Below are 20,308 nucleotides of genomic sequence, written 5' to 3' on the forward strand. Positions count from 1 at the left end.
CAAACAACAAACAACAAATGCAAGTGAAACAGTAGTATTAAAAATTAAAGTTACAAGAAAAAATCTGTCTTTCTATCCAAAATGAGTTGATATGCCAGTTGATATACACACCTACTGTATATGTACATGATCTTCATGTCTAGAACCTTCATCAAAAATGCAAATATATATAAACACCTCAAATAAAACATCATCGAACTTATATCAATGAGAAGATGAGTTGAGTCATAAGAGATAAACTACATTCTGTTATTGCAACAAATATGTGCCCAGTTGATTTTCTTGTTAACCATAAACAAATATATGTATGTGTGTATATATATATATGTATATATATATATATACATATATATAAAATCACCATATGCATGCTCTCCATAAAAGTACATCAATCTAAGCAATCTATCTAAAACTTGTTAACAAAACCTCACCAAAGCGAAGGCAGTGAATTCGTCTTTTAATCATAATTATGACTCACCATGGGAATGCCTTTTTGTCTTTATCAAGTGGAAATGGGCTTCCAGTGTACTGAGCATTGAGCATTGAGCATTGAGCATTGATTAAAACATCACACAATGTACTTTCGTACGATCGGACCGATATTCATGACAACAACATTAAGTGAATGTAAAATCTAAAAAGGAGTGGAGATGCCGGGGATTGAACCCGGGGCCTCATACATGCAAAGCATGCGCTCTACCACTGAGCTACATCCCCTACTGGAAACCGATGGTAACTCAAGTGTATATAAAGCTTAACGTTAGGCAGAGCTGCTGCTTTCCTGTAATAGGAGAAGGCTGTCGAACAGGATATTTTTGTTCTGCCTTGGGCCAAGTTATGTAACTTCAGGTCACGACTTTACCCTGCTTCCAACCTTTGACCCAGTCGTATGTTTGTGTGTGTGTGTGTGTGTGTGTGTGTGTGTGTGTGTGTGTGTGTGTGTGTGTGTGTGTGTGTCTGTGTGTGTGTGTGCGTGTGTCTGTGTGTGTGTGTGTGTGTGTGTGTCTGTGTGTGTAAGTTAGAGGTGAAGATGTGACATTTTTTGAATGGGTTAAAAAAGCCCTAAAGTGCTCCCCGAAGAGGCTGTGAGCTGTTTATAGTTGTGGATTGTAAACACAAGACGTCAGGGTGGATGAATGGAAAAAAGCTGACGTTTTTGTAGCTCAGTTTTCTTTGATTTAATCCTTGCTATTTTTAGCCTGCAAGTTATGTTTTGGTTTTACTTAGGGGACACATCTGAGCGAGGGGCTCCTCTTCCCACGCTAACTTTGAGGGGAAGGGACAAATTAGTGTTTGATTAGATTATGAGGACAAATATCATGAAATACAGATGCAGACATGAACATACAACACAATAACTCCAACATGTAGCTGAAAAAGCTTTTTAATCACTCAAGGTACCCTGATCCTTTGAGGGCTTGAAAATAGCTCCCTCGTTAAGTCTCATTCTTCAGGGGAGCGTGAACGAGGTGCTGTCATTCCCCCTCTGGAGAGCACAGCCTGTCCTCACTTATGCTGTGTTTATCAGCACAGCCTTGCCAAGGACACCACTTCCAGGCCCTGTTTGCTTAAGCCTTGTAGGGACAGACCCATGGGATGAACGCATGGCATGAGGGCTTTGGGAGAGCTGAGGAAGGTAGGAAGGAAGGAGCGAAAGGGTGAGAGACTAACACCTCCACCCTCTGTCTGCAGAATGAGATGCACCGGCCTGCAAAGGGGTCTCCCGGGAGGCTGAGGGAGGGATGCTGGTTGATATCAGCTCTATTGTTGTTGCTGTTATGTGAATTTGGATTGGTGACAGGAGCCCACCATGTTGAGCCTGTGCTGAGTAAGGAATAGTAGTCAAGTGTTATGTATGTTCAGCGAGGGTTATCTTGGGACTGGCGAGTGCTGTTGAGGGCAGCATGTACAGACAGGCTGTATGCAATATGAGATGCAGAAAGAAATTCTTTATCTAAGGTCACAGACCTCCAGACAGTACAGTTGACAGTACCAAAAGAGGATGGTGTGTTAATGTGAAGGTATTAATTTAAAGTACTCATAATGCAGAAAAACGGCCCAGCAATTGATAATTATATATAACAATATTAAATTGTTTATACTGATGCATTTTACTGCTGTAGCTAGCTGAGATGGAGACAGCTTTAACTTCCCTTTTATACCTTCTGGGAGTTTAATCTGCAGATTATTCTCTCGATTCATCAATTTAAGGGGCTCTGTGGAACGTCGATGTTGTGCTGGAAGTTAGTTTATGTTAGCAGACTCCATCTCTAAACTAACGTTAACTACTGTTGCTCTCTGTTAGCGCAGCAGAGAGAGGCACTGAGACGAGCCACTCGAGAACGTGCATAAAGACACATCATTTGGATGGAGGCCTAGTTCACAGGCTTTTATACAAGATTATATTAAATCTGGACGCAGTGTTTGAGACGGAGCCCCATTTATTCCTATGAAACGCTGCTCAGCGGCATTTTGAAGTCAAAAAAGCTTGATTTCCCAAGTATGAACATACCCGGATCTTCCTTATTGTGCGACCCACAGAGAGTGCACACGGGAGGCTTCTGCCAGCCGAACTTCTGGTTTAGCGCCCGGCTAACCTGAATGGGGATAAAATAATTTAATTGTGCAACGCTTCTAACTTTTATTGGACAAAATGGGTCAAATTCTGATGAATTTGAAATGAAGCATTTTGAGGGGTTTGTGACGCTCAATAAAATGTTTCCATCGTTTTGCCATTTGCCATTGTTTCCATCATGTTTCTTTCGCAATGTAAGCTTATGGGGAAAAGTCTTTTTGGGCCACAGTGCATCACGTGATGATTTAATTACACAGTTCAGCCACTACAAAAACTGGCTTCGAAGCCTTGGTGTTCCTCCTGAGGGCTTGCTTGTATAGGCAACAGACTGACAGGGAAGGTCTCATTTTTCGTGTCACATAATAATCCGTTCAAACATGGTAAACAAAAAACTAATACATGTCCCATTGATAATTTGGTTTTTAAAAAAAAGACACCTATTGCGATTTCTGCAAGACCAAAACCTGAAATTATTCAGTTTAGAGAACAAAGAAGCCAATCAGCATAGTGAGAAGCTGTACGAGTGACTTTTTTTCATTTTCCCTTGAAATGAGTCTTTTCCCTTGAAACAATTCATCAACTATCCAGATAGTTGCAGATGAATTTCCTGGTGATTGACAAATTGGTAAACCAACAAATTGTTATATTTGTTAGCATATCATATGTTTTGGATGTAAAATCTTAATCTGAAAAGGAAATAGTAACCATAGCCATCTAATAAATGAAGCAAATGTGCAATATTTGCCCCTGCAATGTAGTGTGATCGAAATGGAAGTCAAATATCGATAAAAGTACTTCAAAATTGTACTGAAGTATAGTACTTAAGTAAATGTACCTTGCTACTTTCCCCCACGGTCTCTCACACACATGACGCACATAAACAAACTTGGATCAAACGTCAAGGGCTCGCAGCATTAAAGTCATACAGCTGCAAAAATCAACCACTGAACTTTTTGTGGATGTTATTTTTTCCACATTCCCCCGAGAGATTGATAAATCTGGACATTTTGATGTTGATTCAGATACTTGATCAGTGTTTCAAATGAATGGTTTGACATTTGTGGAAATTCCCTTACTCACTTCCTTGCTTACTGCTCAAAGAGAAGATTGATACAATCTCATCTCTTACAAATGTAAACAGGAACAAACAACTAGCTTAGCTCTCTACAAAGTCAAAAATACACCTGCCATTGCTCTAATTAGCATAAAATAACCTGTTTGTTAAATGCACACACAAAGCAGAATGTAAGAAAAACAAGTTGTAGTTCCTTAACCCATGATTGAAACTTGTGTATCAACACAAACAAAATATTGGTACTCAGCAGCCGCAACTTTTAACATGCTTTCAATTATCTAATGCAGTTCAATAGTAGCTAGACGTCAGCATTTTTCATACAACAGTACTTTTGGCAGCACCTCGGGGTCCCCTTCACCAATTTCTTCGTTGAAACTTTTGTGTTTATTGTGCCCCCAAACATGAAATGAAATATCCCTGGCTTAGTTGTATTTAATTAGAATATGCGAGCAAACTAACATGCTAAACTTTGAAGAATGACATGGTAAATATTCTACCTAGTAAAGATCAGAAGTTAGCTGAGACTCTTCGGTGTGTTCAGACTACCAGTGACAAAGCAACGAGTCGCAGCTCATTTTTAGTATAAGCCAGCGATAGGAAGCTACAAACTGACTTCTGACACTTTTTGCTGTGTGACGGTTGTGGCACGCTACAAATCAAAGTTTCTGAAACCACAGTTTCTGAGTGGATCACCACTGTTTGTCAATACAAATCCCAGGTCTGTAGCACTTTCTAAGATGTAATGTAGGTGCTAACTACAAACAAAACTCATTTCGTCTTGAAAACTGATATCGTGAAGTAAACATGTATGTGACATTGTGATCCTACCCTCTCACTGAGGTTACATCATACAGAAACAAGTCATGGGGGCGGAGTGGCTGAGACTGAGACACCATTCAGCCTATTACAAGACACTGAGACACTGTACCATCAACATGATTTTGAACCTGTTATCTTAAGTTTAACAAAAAGTTACATAATGTTGCTTTAAGCAAAAACTAATTAGCATATTTCCCAAAATATCAAACTGTATGGAGTGCTGTAATTGTATAGAGACCTGCAACCTGAGCAGCTTGACTATGTCATATGCAGGTAATAAACACTGCTGCTGGCACTGTGGGGTGATGGTAAGGCAGGAAGAAGGTCTGACGTTGTATCTTCTGGGGCTGCCAGCTTATCATCCGCCAGCAGTCAGCTATGTGGGGGCAGAGAGGCCTGAGAGAAGAGAGTAGAGAGAGGCACCAAAAATAAAGACTAGAGAGCAGATGAAATGAGGTCGCTAAGGTTATATAGGAAGTCCTCTTTAAAAAATTGGGGGTTGAGACAAATTTGAAATTCAAGTTTAGGGAATTTATATGATTCATTATAGTTTGACGACAGAATCATGTCTGTTTGTTGATATAAAAAGAGGACACACCCTTAGTATTTTCTTTCTTTTCTATGTTTTCACAGCCTCTCTTTTAAAAAATGCATCCCAACAGACAGATATCCTTTTGTGACGATCAAACGCAGGAAAAGAAGTCAGCAGAATATGGTTAAAAACAATAAAAACAACAACTAAGAAAATGTGAGGTTCCTCTGTGACCTTTTTGTGTTAGTAAACACACCACGCCTCTCAGGAAGGGATGAGTCGTCAAATAGCTTCTCACAAACAATTTACTTCACTGTGTGCTTGACTTCTGAGTCAACCTGCCCATTGCCACACCTCAGTCTTTAACTACAAACAAAACACGAGCCCTCTGCTTTAAAGCACATGCCTTACTGAGCCGTATCAGCTGGGGCAAGGGCAGGCATGCTGTCAAACTAGAGCTGCATGTCACATTCATGAACGTGACCACACGCAGCGAGAGAGACGGGGAGAGACTGCTGTGACCTTTCACCTATTTCTCCAACCGGCTCGGGAAACTGTGGGAATCCTGTGAAGCCAGGCAACTTCAGTGAAAGTTCTGGCGTGGATAAAGAAGGAAAAAAGAGGCAGACAATGGAAAACTATAACCTCTTCTCTTTCTGTGTCCTTGAGCAGTGAAATTAATCATGAATTAAATGGTTGTTATCGCATCCATGTCCTGATAATTGCTACAAATATCTTGAATTGTTGTCATTGTGCATAAAAGGTACTGACATGGCAACAAGGAACATGTCAGAACAAGTTCCACCAATGGTTCTCCTGATTAGCGTGAGAACACGAAGCACACACAAACACAAGCACAGATGCACAAACTGTTCCTGCTAAATGTTTGTGTTCGCCGTGTTACCGAGGTTTGGATATCATCATCACTGCAGGGTGAATATCTGCACTGTTGTGTGTCTGTCAGCGTGAGTTGCCAAGCACCTGGTAACTGTATAGGTTGAAACCTTATCATCCTGCCTTTAGAGAGCTCATGCTGTGCTGGACTCTTGCTATCGCCTCTCACCGCTGTGGTAACAACATGACAAAGTCTAAGGCGGAAAAAGAAGTTTGTTCAGGAATTTGTTTGAGACAGACAGGCATCTGGAGAATCATCCCCTGCTAGGTGTGGTTCATTTGTTTCCAATTTACGTTCAAGACATCCAGTCACAGCCAAGCCTTATTGCTCACATGCACTGCACCCATCACATGTATTTTCAAACATGACATGATGTAACGTAAACTAGAGCCCGACTGATAGGCTACTGGGTTTTTGTGGAGTAAGTTATCAAACATTTGTGACAAAGATATGTAACAGAGGCAGGATGTTTTACAGTTTAAAGTTCCAGTGAAACTGCCTGTAGAATGCTATCTTCAGAGTATTTACGTGTTTACTATAAAACAGGCAGCCAGGGAGAGACTTGTCATGGATATGGATTGGTGTTTACAGTAGCCATAGCGCTCAATTTGCTCTGGCAGGATTGTGTCTTTTTCCACATCTATGACAATGTCATAAAAATTAAGAGGACTTTTTTAATTTTTTTTATTTGTTGAAAAACGCTGGATGGGTTATCAACATTTTTTATTGTTTTCCAGGAAGTTACAAACTCTAAAATACCATTAAAGGTGCACTGTGTAGTTTTGGGGAAGAAATTTGAAGAGAAAGCAACAAACAACAAGAGAAAGAAAGGGCACAACTTCATATTGTTTCACTTTGTTTATATGTGCCGGACCCTGCCACCTTCCTGGCGTCAAACAGTATTCTGGGGACCTTATCTTCCTCTGAGATTAGCTTGTTTATTCAGTTATGGAAAAAATAAATATTTTTGTAAATAGTTTGTATTTCTCATTAATATTGTAAATATTAAAATTTTTTGAATGTCTTTTTCAAAACTACATAGTGCCCCTTTAAGTATACCTACAAAACTACTTTTTTGTAGGTGAGAGCGAGACTGTATGTGATTTAAAAACCTCGATTTTGACTTCATGGGAACTTAAGCAATACGCTTTAATTTCTAAAAAGACAAAATAAAAGGATCTTTTTCTGCATTATAATCCCCCAATTGAATTTTTTTTAAAGTTAGGCTACAGTAGACAGTACAGGTATTCTTCCATCTGTATGCAGTAACTACAGTATCTGCTTGACAAGTAGCTTACTTTGGCGACGTAGAACAAACAGAAAATATATCACCAAAAACATTACAAAATCATATTTGGTAGCCTATAAAGAATCACAAAGAGCTCTTGTCCAGAAGTTCTGAGGAGACGGACCTGGATTGCAAACAAACTTCAACCTGCCTCAAAGTTCAAGGTTCAGGGTGATTTATTGTTATTATACAACACAGGGTTGCATAGTGCATTGTTTAAATCTGTGTCTGCGTGACTGTAGACAACAGTAACAGGAAGGTGATGATAATATGGTCGACATCTTCACATAAATAGTTCAACATCTGGTAAACACTGTCCATCAGCTTTGTCTGTGTTTGAGCACCAAGCATCAGTGACGTAAAAGCAGAGTCCACCTCTCCTGATCCTGCACTCTGCCAGCTTGGATCACAGTCCGCCCACAGAGCGCAACAGTTTGATTCTGGATGTTATGGTGGGGACACGACTATTGTCCTATGACCAGACATTAGCCAGGAGCAGCCTTGAATTAAAGATGGATTAGACACACTATATTTAAGATATTTTTCATTACTAGTAAAGATCCTGAAAGATCTTGAAAACTAGTCGTCATGGCCAGACGTTAGAGATAATGCAACTATAAATAGTGTAGTAGTGCTTTTCAGCTTTACTAAAGGAATTTCCTCTTCCACACTGTCAGCATTCTGGTGCATATGTGGACATACACATGCACACAGCCACACACATTTATACATGCACCCATGAACACAAGCAAGCTCTGACTCTAGGTTATCACAACAATAAAGTGGGGGATTATGCATTAACGCACACAGGAACAGACACACACACACACACACACACACACACACCAACATTTATATCAACAGTCACCAGTTTGCACAATCTGCAGTAATAAAAGGCAGTGGGTATTCTCAGAGACTGCAGAGTGTAGAAGTGACCACCAGGGGTTTCTTCAAAACCTCACCACAGCTCATTGGTTACTCAAATGCTGCATTCAGAACAAGCACGTCTGATTGGCTGGGGGAGGTTGAGTGGCAGGTGGAGGTCCTCCCCACTGAGGCGGAGTGAAAAGAATGATGTTGAGGGGGAGGGGGAACAGGTCTATTTACAAATACAATTTAAAGTAACAGCACCAGCATCACTGGACAAGGAAAGCTAATATAGTTTGTGAAGTGGAACAGTTTGATAATTTGAATAGTCAAGGTTGACATAAGCATTACTTTCAGTAAATGATTCATTTTGAAACTCTGAAGAGAGATGGGAACATGAAAAGCAGATAAACTTGTATCACTAATGTTTGTCAGTATTCAACAAGATGAAATGATGCAGTTTAATATTTTAATATATAGGAGCTGTTCCGGCTCAGCTTAAGTTTGTTGTTGTTTTCACATACATGGTATAAGACAACCAGCGGCTAAACCTCTTGTAAGATTTCTTGTATACACTGTATGTGTGAATTGTTGTTGTACGCAAACGAAAAACCTAATAAAAAGATGTATAAAAAAATAAAAATAAAAATATTTTAATATAACTGTCCACATGATAAATTATATAACACAAAGATAAGGATAAAAAAGACTGTGTTCTGTCTGTGGTCCAAAGTCCATCCAGGAGTTGATGTAACTGCTTTACAGCTCTGTGCTCTTCTTCCTGCAGCTGGCTGTATTTAATTAAACACCAAGTTGACAATGTAATCACTTTTTCTGTCAACAGATCTTCATATTTCCATGTTATAAAAGCCTTATATTTGGAGCTATGCGAGCACAGACTCAGGATCAGTTTACCCTCCCCCAGCCCTGACCCAGAGCAGCGGGGATGATGAAAGTAGAAGCTGATCCGAGATCAGTCTCTGCGTAAAGTCACCGTTTCCATCTGGGTGCAGGTTGACAGCTCCTCTCGCCCAGCCCCCACCGTGTTACCAAGAAGGGTCCGGCTTGTGGCTTGTGTAATATTCTGATTGGCTGGTTCGGTTTGGTGTGGGCGGGGCGAGGGGCGTGGCCGAGCGTATTGTGATCTCACAATCAGCTGTTTTGTACGTTTTACATTCTGATCCGAGGATCAGCTGGAGGCAGCAATAAACAGGAGGAAAATTCTGCAGCGGAGGAAAAAAATAGAGGAAAGGAGGATAAAATAAAAGCTGCAGATGTTATGATCTGAAAACATCCGTGTAACATTTTTTTACACGAAGCCCTTCTTCTGAGAAGAAAGCCTTTTATTTTTGTATAATGGTGTTTTAACTACCTCACTTAAAGACTATCTAAAGCTATGCTTTAAAAATTATTGTCGTTTCTACTGTGTGTGAGATCTCGTTTACAACTTGAATAACATTGCAAAGGCAGGTAAGATGTATTTTTTTTTATTCGCTCTCTAATCTGATACCTGTGTGTGTTTTGTGTCTGTAGGGGTATCAAGCTACAAGCGGCTGCATTCCTCATTATGATACAGAAAATATCCATCAGCCATCATGAAATCAGAGAAGATGCAGACTAAAACTGCTTCTTCTGTCACTGACTCGTTGGCTATTTCTGCTGTGCGTTGTAATTCGTGATGACCTATTATTAGGTCAGGAATAGATTTGAAAGTAGAAGGCTATAGCAGCCCAAACCACACGGCTTAATTAGGTCTATTCGACGTCCTATATCCTGAAAAATGACACCAGCCTGCTTGTATGTACATCCCACAGGGTGCCAGCTGACCTATGTTTTGTAAATTGCACCAAATGCTGATGTGGAGTCCAAGTCGATGGCGGATGTTGATGTTTTTTCTGGGAGGCGGACCTTGTATGTAGGCTGAGGGGTTTTATCTGTAAATATAGTGGAAATAAAGCGGAATAAGAGTCATAGTCATTGCATCGCCTCTCAAGTCGATGTCTTTTCGTGCAGTGTCGCTGAGCCACAGCTGTCATTGCTTTGACCCTTCAGTGCAGCTTATACGGATAATTCATGTTTAACCTCGATACCCTCCAGAAAGTCTTCTTCTCCTCTCGGTCACTCGACTGTCACAGGCTGAGGTCGATGTTTTACTATTTATTTTTTTCCCCTTAATTAATTCAAAGGTTGTTTTTTTTTCAAATGTCAACATTGTTGCTATGAGCATTTTTTTTTTTTCACAACAACTCCAGACGATGACTGTCGACAACAGCAACCATTCACATACGGATTGTTTTCATTATCGTGTCGCAAAACGCAAATAAGACATAAAAAGCTATGTAGGTCGCATGTATAGGGTTATAATATGTTGAATTCTCGCTATATTTGCGCTTCAGATCTCTTTTTTCCCCTCCGGTCGTCAACTAGGCTGGAGCCTCTCTGTCAGCATCAGTGACGTAGGTGCGACGTCACAGGCGTCTTGTTTTTATTTCGTGAGTCCCCTCCCACCCCTCTCCTCTCCTCCTCCTCCTACTTTTTGTTTTTTTTTCTTTTTTAAAGACCAATGTCATAAGAAAGATTCATAATTCAAGGTCCTTTTTATATTTTAGGATGTGCAGGTGTGCCTGTAAAATTGTATTTATAGTGTTTATAGATATTTAAATATAAACCTTAGGAAACTTGGGTTCCTATTAAACTATAAGCTATAAAAAAAGTGGCAGATGGTTAATATTCACCTTTAACCCTCGCCAGATGTTAAAAAGACATCCTAAAAATGTTATAAAGCCTATCAAATTCATATTTACAACATAATAGATATGCACAAGATAGTTGAACACACATCCACCATTAATTAATGCCTATTTGTAGTGTGACATTTGGATAGGGTGGCATAGAGTAGCATCTCTGTTTTAATGTTTTCAGGTAATTTAGCTTCAATCTTTAGATATTAGAGGTTTTCTTCTCACACGTTAGATTTTAATTTAGGCCTGTCAATTTATTTGACAGGAATGTTGCTCATTTATTTCTCAAGTCTTACATGTTGCAACATTGCTCAAAATTATCTACACTGTACTTATAGTGTAGTACGAGGCACATATCTTTACATATCCATTAGTATTTCTCTTTCTATATGCATATACGAAGTTGTCACATATTATAGTTTCTAATGCAAATATGTTTACTGTCATTTTTATATTTCAGTTTATTCTCACTTACTCTTATGTCTTAATATTTCTCTCTATTTATATCTTGTTTATATATAGTGTGATATTTCTATTCTAGAAGGAGCAACTGTAACGTACCCAACTTCCCCCTCAGGGATCAATAAAAGTATTCCTGATTCTGACAGGGACAAAAAGACGGCTAATTTTAACTTTTGGCATCCTAAAACTGTCATAAAACTGCCTTTCTTATCAAATTAGAATTTACAATAATAAATAATATACAATAAATATGTACAACACGGTTCCACCATTAATTAATGCCGAAAAACAGTTACTCCACTGTAAAGAAAAATAAGGAAATACAGCTCTGTTAAAAGACTAAAAGAGGTTAGACATTGTCTTGACTGCAATAAATGCTGCACATCTGTCCCTCTGCTTTCTCTCATGTAATAGATGTCAGTTCAAAGGACATGTATCAGTGTTAGTTGTTAGATAATGCTTTTACACAACATTTCTTCAGGAAGTGTCTCCTCCAGGATAGAAGCCATATCAGTGGTGGTTATTTGCTCTTTATTAGCATTATCAATAGCTATATTTACACCAGTCAGATAGCCCTGAATTAGCTGCCACAGCCACCAAACTGATAAAAGTGGTTTATCGGGGAAGTGCTCCATGTAATCCCTGTTGAATGTGTTTTTTATGGATGTCTGCCACACCTTATGCAAAGAAGCCCTCGGGCCCTGCCACCCAAATTTTGTTTATCCCTATTTATTCTTCATGGTCTCATGACTTAAGTTTCTGTTAGTCCAGGAATGCATTAAAACAATCTCAGTGTTGAGGATGGGCCGCAGCACTTCAGTTCAAACTCGGTTCATGGTATCTTTTCGGATTTCCTTTGCAAAATCCCCAAAAACACAACAACCATGGGCCTTTTTATTTAATTCGCTCTGGATTTTAAACACATGACCTAGAAAATGAGTCAACATGAACTCTTATAACCCAGAGTGCTAAAAAATACAGCTGAGAGCTTTTTATCCAGTCAGGTCATAACGATTTCTTTATTTTTTTGAAATAGGATTCCACATTTGCAGATTTTGGCCCCATTTTCTCCCCTCGTTCATTTGTCTGTCATGTTCCCTTGGTATTTTAAGCTTACACCCATGCAAACAGTCTTTAAAATGATTAATACTCCATCTGACATGATAAATCTCAAAAGCATGCCCTGTCTCTGTATGGGTGCAATTGGGATTTCTCTTCCATTTAAGTTCCTGGTGGCCATGGTGATTCTCCAAATAAGGACAGAAAGTGTCAGCTTCCCAGCGAGCATCCATCCATGCGGATCTCCCTCCATGTCTCTGTGCTCCTTATTTAAATCTCTCGCTTTGTTTCACCTTTTAATCTGTGCTCCTTCATCATTATTAACGTTTGTCTTTCTTGATTTAATAGTTGAGTGACAGCAGCACATATCAGATTTCCATGAGAAAGTAAAGACAGATGAGGCTCCGGGTCAAACAGATAATCCTGAAAAAAGGTTATGATCTGGAATTTAGAAAGCGTTAAAAACATCTGAGAAGAAACCAGTTTCACCTAAAATTCAGAATGAGTGTGTCAGCAGGTGAAGTATTCTGCACTCTGTGATCTCTTCGGTCACTGCAGTCACACAGTTTGAGTAAACAGAACTCAGCCTTTGAACATGTAAGAGTTTGTCATGTAAGCGTTAGCTGTTCAAACATCTGCTCAACATTACATCATCACTTGTCCTTTGCCTCAGTACCTTCTGTCCCAGTGTTTCTGTCCTGCACTTTGTTTGACTTTGTGAGACTCTTTGTATCACCTCCTTTCACCTCCTCCATTCCCTCTCCAGCCTGTCCATCTGTCCTGAGGCTGTGCTGATTGGTTATCTAAGATTTTGTGGGGGGAAGGGAGTTCAGCTATTGTCCACCAGCTTCTAGCTGGGTCATCATCTTGAGAAAGTTTAAATGGATGGCACCATTTTATATACAGGCAGTAAATATCGGCACTTCCATGAGGAAGTCTCATGACTCATATTTTTTTTTTTGTCTCCAGTTGAGGATCTACAGTACATACCCCTGTCTAGGTTTAATGCTCGTAGCAGTTGTGCTTAGACAAAGTACTGACTGAATAAACACGAAAATGCATCATCATCAAGCTTTAAAGCGGCCATGATCAATCATTTTATACTAATGATTACTATGCGTCTGTGAAACGGGTCACTTCAGCTCTACAGAGCGTTTTAGCGTCAATCAAGTCACTGTTTTTCTTTTCTGGCCTGCAACTTTGCTGCTTTGGTTCACCCTCACCTCTTTCATCAGCGTTGAGTACAGATGCAGCAGGTCGATGACATCAACAAAAAAGCAGAGATAGAACTCAGACATGTGTTGTTTTGACCAAGCTGATTTCATGACTCCCAGCTAATCTGACACGCAAGCTATCAGGCTAGAAAGTTATAGTTTTTATAATACATTCTTATGTGTTAACCTGTCATCAGAAAAAGCCATAATGTTTAATGTTTGAGTCCTAAGTATGGTTCCTACTTGCCCTTACCACACACATTGCTCACTGACTGTTCTTATCTAATGTGTCCTGACTATGCAGCAGGAAATTAAGACAATATGTGACTTCCTTTTTTTTAGTTGTCTTTTTAAACAAAAATATGTTCACATTGAAGCATTTTATCTTGTCATTGCCACTAACCATCATTTTCTCTCTCTCCCTCTCTCTCTCTGTCCAGGCCTTTGTTCCAAACCAAGTGAAACCTTACATTTGCACTACAGAAGCCTGTCCACTCCTGTTTGTCAAAACCGAAATCCAGCAAAGGGCTTCAATTGATAAAAAAAAAAAAAAAAAGAGACTAAAGAAAATCAGACAAACAATTGCATAAAACAGCAACAAGTGATACGTAAATACAAATAATAAATTCAAAAAGGCAGCTACAGCTTTTTCTTTGTGGACAACAAAAAGCACCTGAGTCATCAATACTTGACAATACAAGCAGTCATGTTTCAACGCCTGAGCAACCTGTTGTTTGGGGAAGTAGAAGAGGTGGCGGCTGAGCTGAAGGGACCCAAACCCTGTGTGACGGAGGCCGACGAGGAGGGATGGATGCTCGTCAACCTGCCTGGTGAGTCTCAACAGAGGAAGTGGAGGCGTTTTAGAGCCATGTCTAAACTACAAAATGATGATATGTGTTTCATGTTAAAAGGCTTAGGCAGCCAAGAAATTGCTTTTGCATGTTCATGCTACTAACATTTGAAGTGTAGAAGTAATGAGGGGGATGATGGGGTGAGGTGAAGAATCAGTCGGGGCGTGGCACAGCTACACTGATGCTCACTCATATGGCTGCCACACCAACAGTGTTGTCCGTCAGATGATGGAAACACATAGTTCTCTTTGAACACACATCTCCTACCTCTTTGTTTATGATCTCAATCATGACAAAGGCAATTATTGAGTGTGAAAATTTGCTTTGGTGCCTGTTCAGAAGCCAACCAAACACCAAAAGCAACATTAAAAGTACCATTAAGCAGAATCAAGAAGACAAACATTATGTCACTGACATAATCAAAACCTCAGAGGGTCAACACAACTAATGATGTGACTCTTTTATGTTTTGTGTTTCCCTACCCCCCTCCTCCTTCCCCTCCTGCAATTTTTTTTAAACACCCTTACATTCCCCACGGTGGTATGTGTGCGCGTGCGTATGTGATCCCCTAAAAATTGCCCCCTTCATCCCGCATGGCTTTTTGGAAATCTACCACATTTGCATCATTTTTGCAACCTCCCACCTTAAATACTCCCGATCTCATTGCTGCCATTTGCTCAAAAGTATCTGACTGCATGATGCAGGCAGAGGATGAGACGGGAGCCCCACTGATTGCACAATCATTTCCAGACAGTAACCAATCAAATCACCAAGACACACATACAAGGACTGAAAGCCCGGCCCCCGTTCCCCACGCACCTCACAAGCGCCGTAGGACACATAAAGGTCGGGCACGTGGTGCTGTAGCATCATCAGACCCCCTGTATTGTCCGACCGCTAGTCCGTCAGACTTGGGTGCCACTACACCCGTGACCCTGCCGAGACGGGCCAGACTGTCCACGCCCTCCTCCACCCCGTCAATGTCCCCTGGCTCTGGAAGTGAGTGTGGGGGCAGTGGGGGTAGCAGTAGGGCAGCCCCAGAGAGAGGCTGCATGGATGAGAGCTGGTTTGTCACCCCTCCCCCCTGTTTCACTGCAGAGGGAGCCACAGCGGAGGCCAGCCCGATGGAGGACCTGCTCATCGAGCACCCCAGCATGTCCGTGTACGTCTCCTCCAACAACTTTTCCATGGTCTCCAACAGCAACCTGTCTGTGGTGGGAGAGGAAAGCATTGTCAGCCTGGCAAGCAGCGTGAGGTGAGAAAAACCATCTTTACACTCACCACACTTGACCTTCACCTGCCTTTTCAGCATCAGCATGACTTTCACAATAATCTCACCCATGCTCACATTTTTTTCTTCTCCTCTTGCAGCAGAGTGGCTGAACCAGCTGCTGCCCCCGCTACCCGCAGCACTATGCCCACCCGGGTGACCCGTGGAGCAGCTGCCCAGGCTGGAGCTCTGGCCAAGGTCACCCAAGTGGCCAGGGTCCAGCGTAGCAAAGCCCGCATCGAGCGGCGCCATCTGGGCCGCAACCGCCTCCAACGCCAGAACCTCACCAGGGAGCAGGTCCCCCGCCACGCAGCCCACACCAGAAACACCTTCCTTCACCAGCCCAGCAAGCGTAACGTCTGCCACTAAGCTCCCCAGCAACCAGGGGGCATCGTTTACTCTGAGGGCATTAGTAGTGCATAGTCAACTCCAAGACACATATGGTTAAATGTATTCATCCGCTACATTTGCTTTCATTTCTGCACATTATATCATAACACACTCTGGTATAAACACTGGTAGACCAGAAGCTTTTTTAGTCACAAGCTGACTCCACCTGGTAGTTTTATGCCCCATTCTGCTGATATGAACCAAGCCCTCTGAGTAGATCTGTGTAGACCTTCATTATACCTATCGTCCGTTGCAGTATCCAAACAACTAAAAAAATATTTATATAGGTTATACTTAGAACCAATAATGTCTGAAAAAACAACAAAAAGTTTAGCTCTATTGATTTTTTTTCTCCTATCATAGTAAAATAATCTTTTTTCTTTCACTCTTCCACAAGACAGCCTCAACTTTCTTTTTTTTAATTCAACAATTAATAATGATTTGAAAATGTACTTTCAGACATGTCTGATGGAAACAAAGCAAGACAGAGACAAGTTAAGCCTCAGTATCTTTGCAGCAAAAACAACTCATCATGTCTTCGAAGCTTTATGTTGTAGGCAATTCTTTTTTTATTCAGGAAAGGTGGAAGGCTATACCGTGTGTGGCGAGTGTGAGAGGAAAATCACTCAACATTTGTTTCTCCCCAGTTTGGTTTTTCAACATGCAAAGTACCAATAAGGACAGGGACAATAAGCAGCCTGTTTCATCATAGGAAGCACATGTTGTGATATTTCTCTCTTCTCACTTTGTGAAGGGTGCGAGCAAGTAGAAGATGGTGAGAGTATGAGCAAAACAGACTAAAGAGTAAAAATAAAAATGTAATGATGGAATAGAACTAGATGTGTTTAACATGGAAATGGTCATAGGAAAGTGTTATGTAACCCTCTGAGTGGCTGCTCTGGATAATGAATGAAGCACCTTCTTTTGTGAACTGACTGGTGTTGTAGGAACCCATAATGAATATATAATAGAAATACTGATATGGAGTTGAGTTGAAAGGACACAGAGCTTGCCTTTGGGTTACAGGGTATGAAAGGTTACAGTAAGTGCGGAGCGGTATTGATGGCAACTCTTTATTTTGTTTTGTTAGATTGTTTTTCTGCTCATTATTTAAAACATTATTTTACAGTCTCTGTCTCTGCATGGCTCCACCAAAGAAAGAAGAGAAAGCTTGTTTCTGTCAGACATAGAGAAAGTACACGCTTGGCTTTTAAACATAACAAATAAAAAAAAAATGCTCCCCGTGGATCATAAATTGCATCATGATCATTAAATGTGCAGTCTGTAAACTAAGGTAATGTGCCCGGCACACATCAGCCATTTCCATCCACAGCGTGTGCCGTGATCCTCCCTCATCCACATGAACACCAAAAAGAAAATCTATCGACACATCAGTTCCTTTCATCGACACTGACTGCAGCAACTTTTAGGAGGAAAGGGAAGAAATGTCTCCCTACATCCTAACAACACCCATCTTTCCTGTCCAGGACTATCATCCTGCTTATGGATGTGCGACACATTGCTCTCTAACATCTCCTCCGTTACTGTTGGTCCCTTTCTTATTAGCACATCCAGCACTAACAGTGTCCACTTAATGATCTAGCTTACTGATATGTATTCGACAACAATAGTAAACAATGGTGCTGAAGTGTATACTAATGTTTGTAAATTATTTGAGACATGGATGTGAGTTTGCACTGTCATACATTTTTGTGAGTCAAAGTTTTAGTGTGCTGTGTGCTTGTTTTTTTTTCTTTAGTGATTTTTTTTTTTTCTTTTTTGTTTTGATTCAAATTGTGTGTGAGAAGGTGTACTGACACGTTAAATGCTAGAAAATACATGAATAATGGTCATTTATTTGTCCTTGTAAATATTACAAAAACAATTTATAACGCTCCGATAGATGTCAAAGCCTCTCAGGACTTGAGTCCACAACGTCGCGTCCGATGGGACTAATGAGAATCCTCTCTCCGCCTCACCTCTGTGCTCATTATCAAATCAAGAGGGCATTTCAGTGGCCAAAAGTGGTGTCTTTGCCCCAACTTCAGTCTCATCTCTTTGAGATTAAAACAGCACTAGACTCAGAGTTGATGTGCCATAGGCAAACACTGCCCTCCAGAGGGTCCACTTAGCACAGCACTCGGCTGTATGGATGCTGGTGAGGATGCAGTACAATGACATGGGCTTTAAAACGATCTGTACTGGTGTGTTCAAATGGACAGATTGAGAGTCTGCGGATTCATTTCTGATTGTCTGAAAATTTGAAATGTCTTGTCACTTTTACATCATCTAGACAAGAGAGATACATTATTTTCTCTTGACACAAACCACATATTTTTTATTTCTTCCAATAATCCTATAAATGATTGTTTTATTCAAAATCTGTTAATATCTGTTAATTTATGATATAATTATGAATATGATCTTTTTTCTGTTTAAAGATGACTATTATGTATCCTGTTGATTCCTCTGAATGGTGCAGGGGATGGATCTGAGGTGATTAGTCTAACACTTATACACTTTCTTATTATTCTAACTGATTGTTTCTCCAGGTTTAAATGTATTTGCCTGTTGTAAAATGGTACATAGAGATTGAAAACAGGGTAATAACAATGAGAGATCACAGGTGGAAGTCATGTGTGTAAAATGTTAAGATCACCACAGATACCCATCTGCTGCTGCAAACCTGTCCTGTTTGGACACCTTATTTTTATTTCCTCCTTTCTCACCAGTGTCATGTAAACAGGAAATGTGTCCTCAGTATGTTGTGTGTGATTATATAAAGGTGTGGTTTATGATTGAAAGTCATCCAGCAATGGGGAGAGGGAGTGGTCACCAGGTGTGCTGAGCTTATATGATGTATGGACAGGGAATGGATGAGGCAGGAGACAGATAGTTAATATATGGAAAAAAAAAGAAATTAAATGTATCATAAAAAAGTACAATATGCTTGTATTTTCCCATATAGTTATTAGTTCACCAATAGGATGTTTTAAATGAAAGGCGTTGAATGTCTGGGGAGTTTCATATGTTTTATGTTGTGCCCTGAAATGATGGCAGCTTAAAAACACTTGGGGTTTCGCCCATGTTACATCTCAATTAGTACACCCCTCCCCCCATAAAAATGAAATATATAGACATATAAAATTTGGTGTATCTGATATCTACAGTATGGTGATTGTGCCTTTCACTATTTCTGCATGGTTTTTGTGATGTACTGATTTTTCCATCCCCAAAGTGGACAGTCGTCCACTGACAGGCAAGACCTATGCAAAAATCAAAGGATGGGTTTTCCAGCATCCATTCAGAAAACACAGGTACCCGCCCAAAAAAAACAACAACAACAACAATAAATACTCAGGTTAACACCTGAATCTTGTGTCATTATTTTCATGTGTGAGAGCAGGAGAGAATGGGATTAGATTTAAGAGCAAGGTAACTATTGTCAGTGGTAGAATTCAGATACTTTAGGTAAAAGTAGCAGTCCCGATAAGTAGAAACACTCAAGTATGTTCAGGTTCAAGTCACTTTATCTGTACCCACAGGTAGATTTGGTTTGCAATCAAAGACAAGGCATCCATCTTGAAACACATTTTATAGCAACACTGACATAATAAAACACAATAAAAGTACTCATCACTCCACTAATCAGGATTTAAGAGATAATAAACAATTAAAAAACAGTACAGCCAGTAATAGCCAAAAGATTGAATAATAAATACGGAAAAGACTTGCACTTTGTACTCAACAAAAGTGTGTTTGAAGTTAGACGTGCTAGTTAGCTCAATTAGACATGCAGCTAGCGATCCAGACTGGGACCTCAAAGCACTGGGTGACTGTTGGTGTTTACACCACTAGCACAGGAGCTCTGGACCAGGCCGGGGCTAGCTGGTTAGCATGCTTACCTAAGCAGATATCTCTGCAACACAGTATGTCATAATGAGAAAATGTTTTATTTCTCCACAATTTTAGTTACTTTTGTAATCTTTTCAAACTAAATTCTTACATATCGCACCTTTAAAGTATAAAAAGTAGCACGTTATGCAGCAGGTTTGCCCCCGTCAGTGTTGTATTGACTGATAATTATTATTGATGCATTAAAAGATGTAAGCAGCATTTCAATCCTGCAGCTGGTTAACAGAAAGCTAATTTTAAAGGTGCACTTTGTAGTTTTAGGGAGGAAATTTTAATCAAAAGAGAAAGATCTTCATTGACAATTGATGTTTTTTAAATGCTTAAATAAACTAAATAAACAAACTCTCTTCAATTT

At 40.1% G+C, this 20,308-nt stretch overlaps 1 protein-coding gene and 1 non-coding gene across 4 annotated transcripts; one reads left to right on the forward strand and one right to left on the reverse strand.

Moving 5' to 3' along the window:
- Nucleotides 1-645: 645 nt before the first annotated feature.
- trnaa-ugc (transfer RNA alanine (anticodon UGC)) lies at nucleotides 646-717 on the reverse strand. The gene has a single exon. It is a non-coding gene; the product is annotated as a tRNA-Ala (tRNA).
- Nucleotides 718-9,223: 8,506 nt separating this feature from the next.
- Nucleotides 9,224-19,412, forward strand: tp53inp2b (tumor protein p53 inducible nuclear protein 2b). 3 transcript variants are annotated; one of them, XM_073470546.1, is made up of 5 exons: nucleotides 9,224-9,521; nucleotides 13,968-14,357; nucleotides 15,063-15,377; nucleotides 15,477-15,633; nucleotides 15,750-19,412. In XM_073470546.1, the coding sequence occupies exons 2-5, from the start codon at nucleotides 14,234-14,236 to the stop codon at nucleotides 16,015-16,017; spliced, it is 864 nt and encodes a 287-aa protein (XP_073326647.1). In that variant the 5' UTR covers nucleotides 9,224-9,521; nucleotides 13,968-14,233; the 3' UTR covers nucleotides 16,018-19,412. The 3 variants fall into 3 exon arrangements, with proteins under 3 accessions (XP_073326647.1, XP_073326646.1, XP_073326648.1); XM_073470545.1 differs by having other exon boundaries at nucleotides 15,063-15,633; XM_073470547.1 differs by lacking the exon at nucleotides 15,063-15,377.
- The last annotated feature ends 896 nt before the right edge of the window (nucleotides 19,413-20,308 follow it).

Source organism: Pagrus major, chromosome 7 (assembly GCF_040436345.1).
Source record: "Pagrus major chromosome 7, Pma_NU_1.0".
In the NCBI taxonomy this organism is placed as follows: domain Eukaryota; kingdom Metazoa; phylum Chordata; class Actinopteri; order Spariformes; family Sparidae; genus Pagrus; species Pagrus major.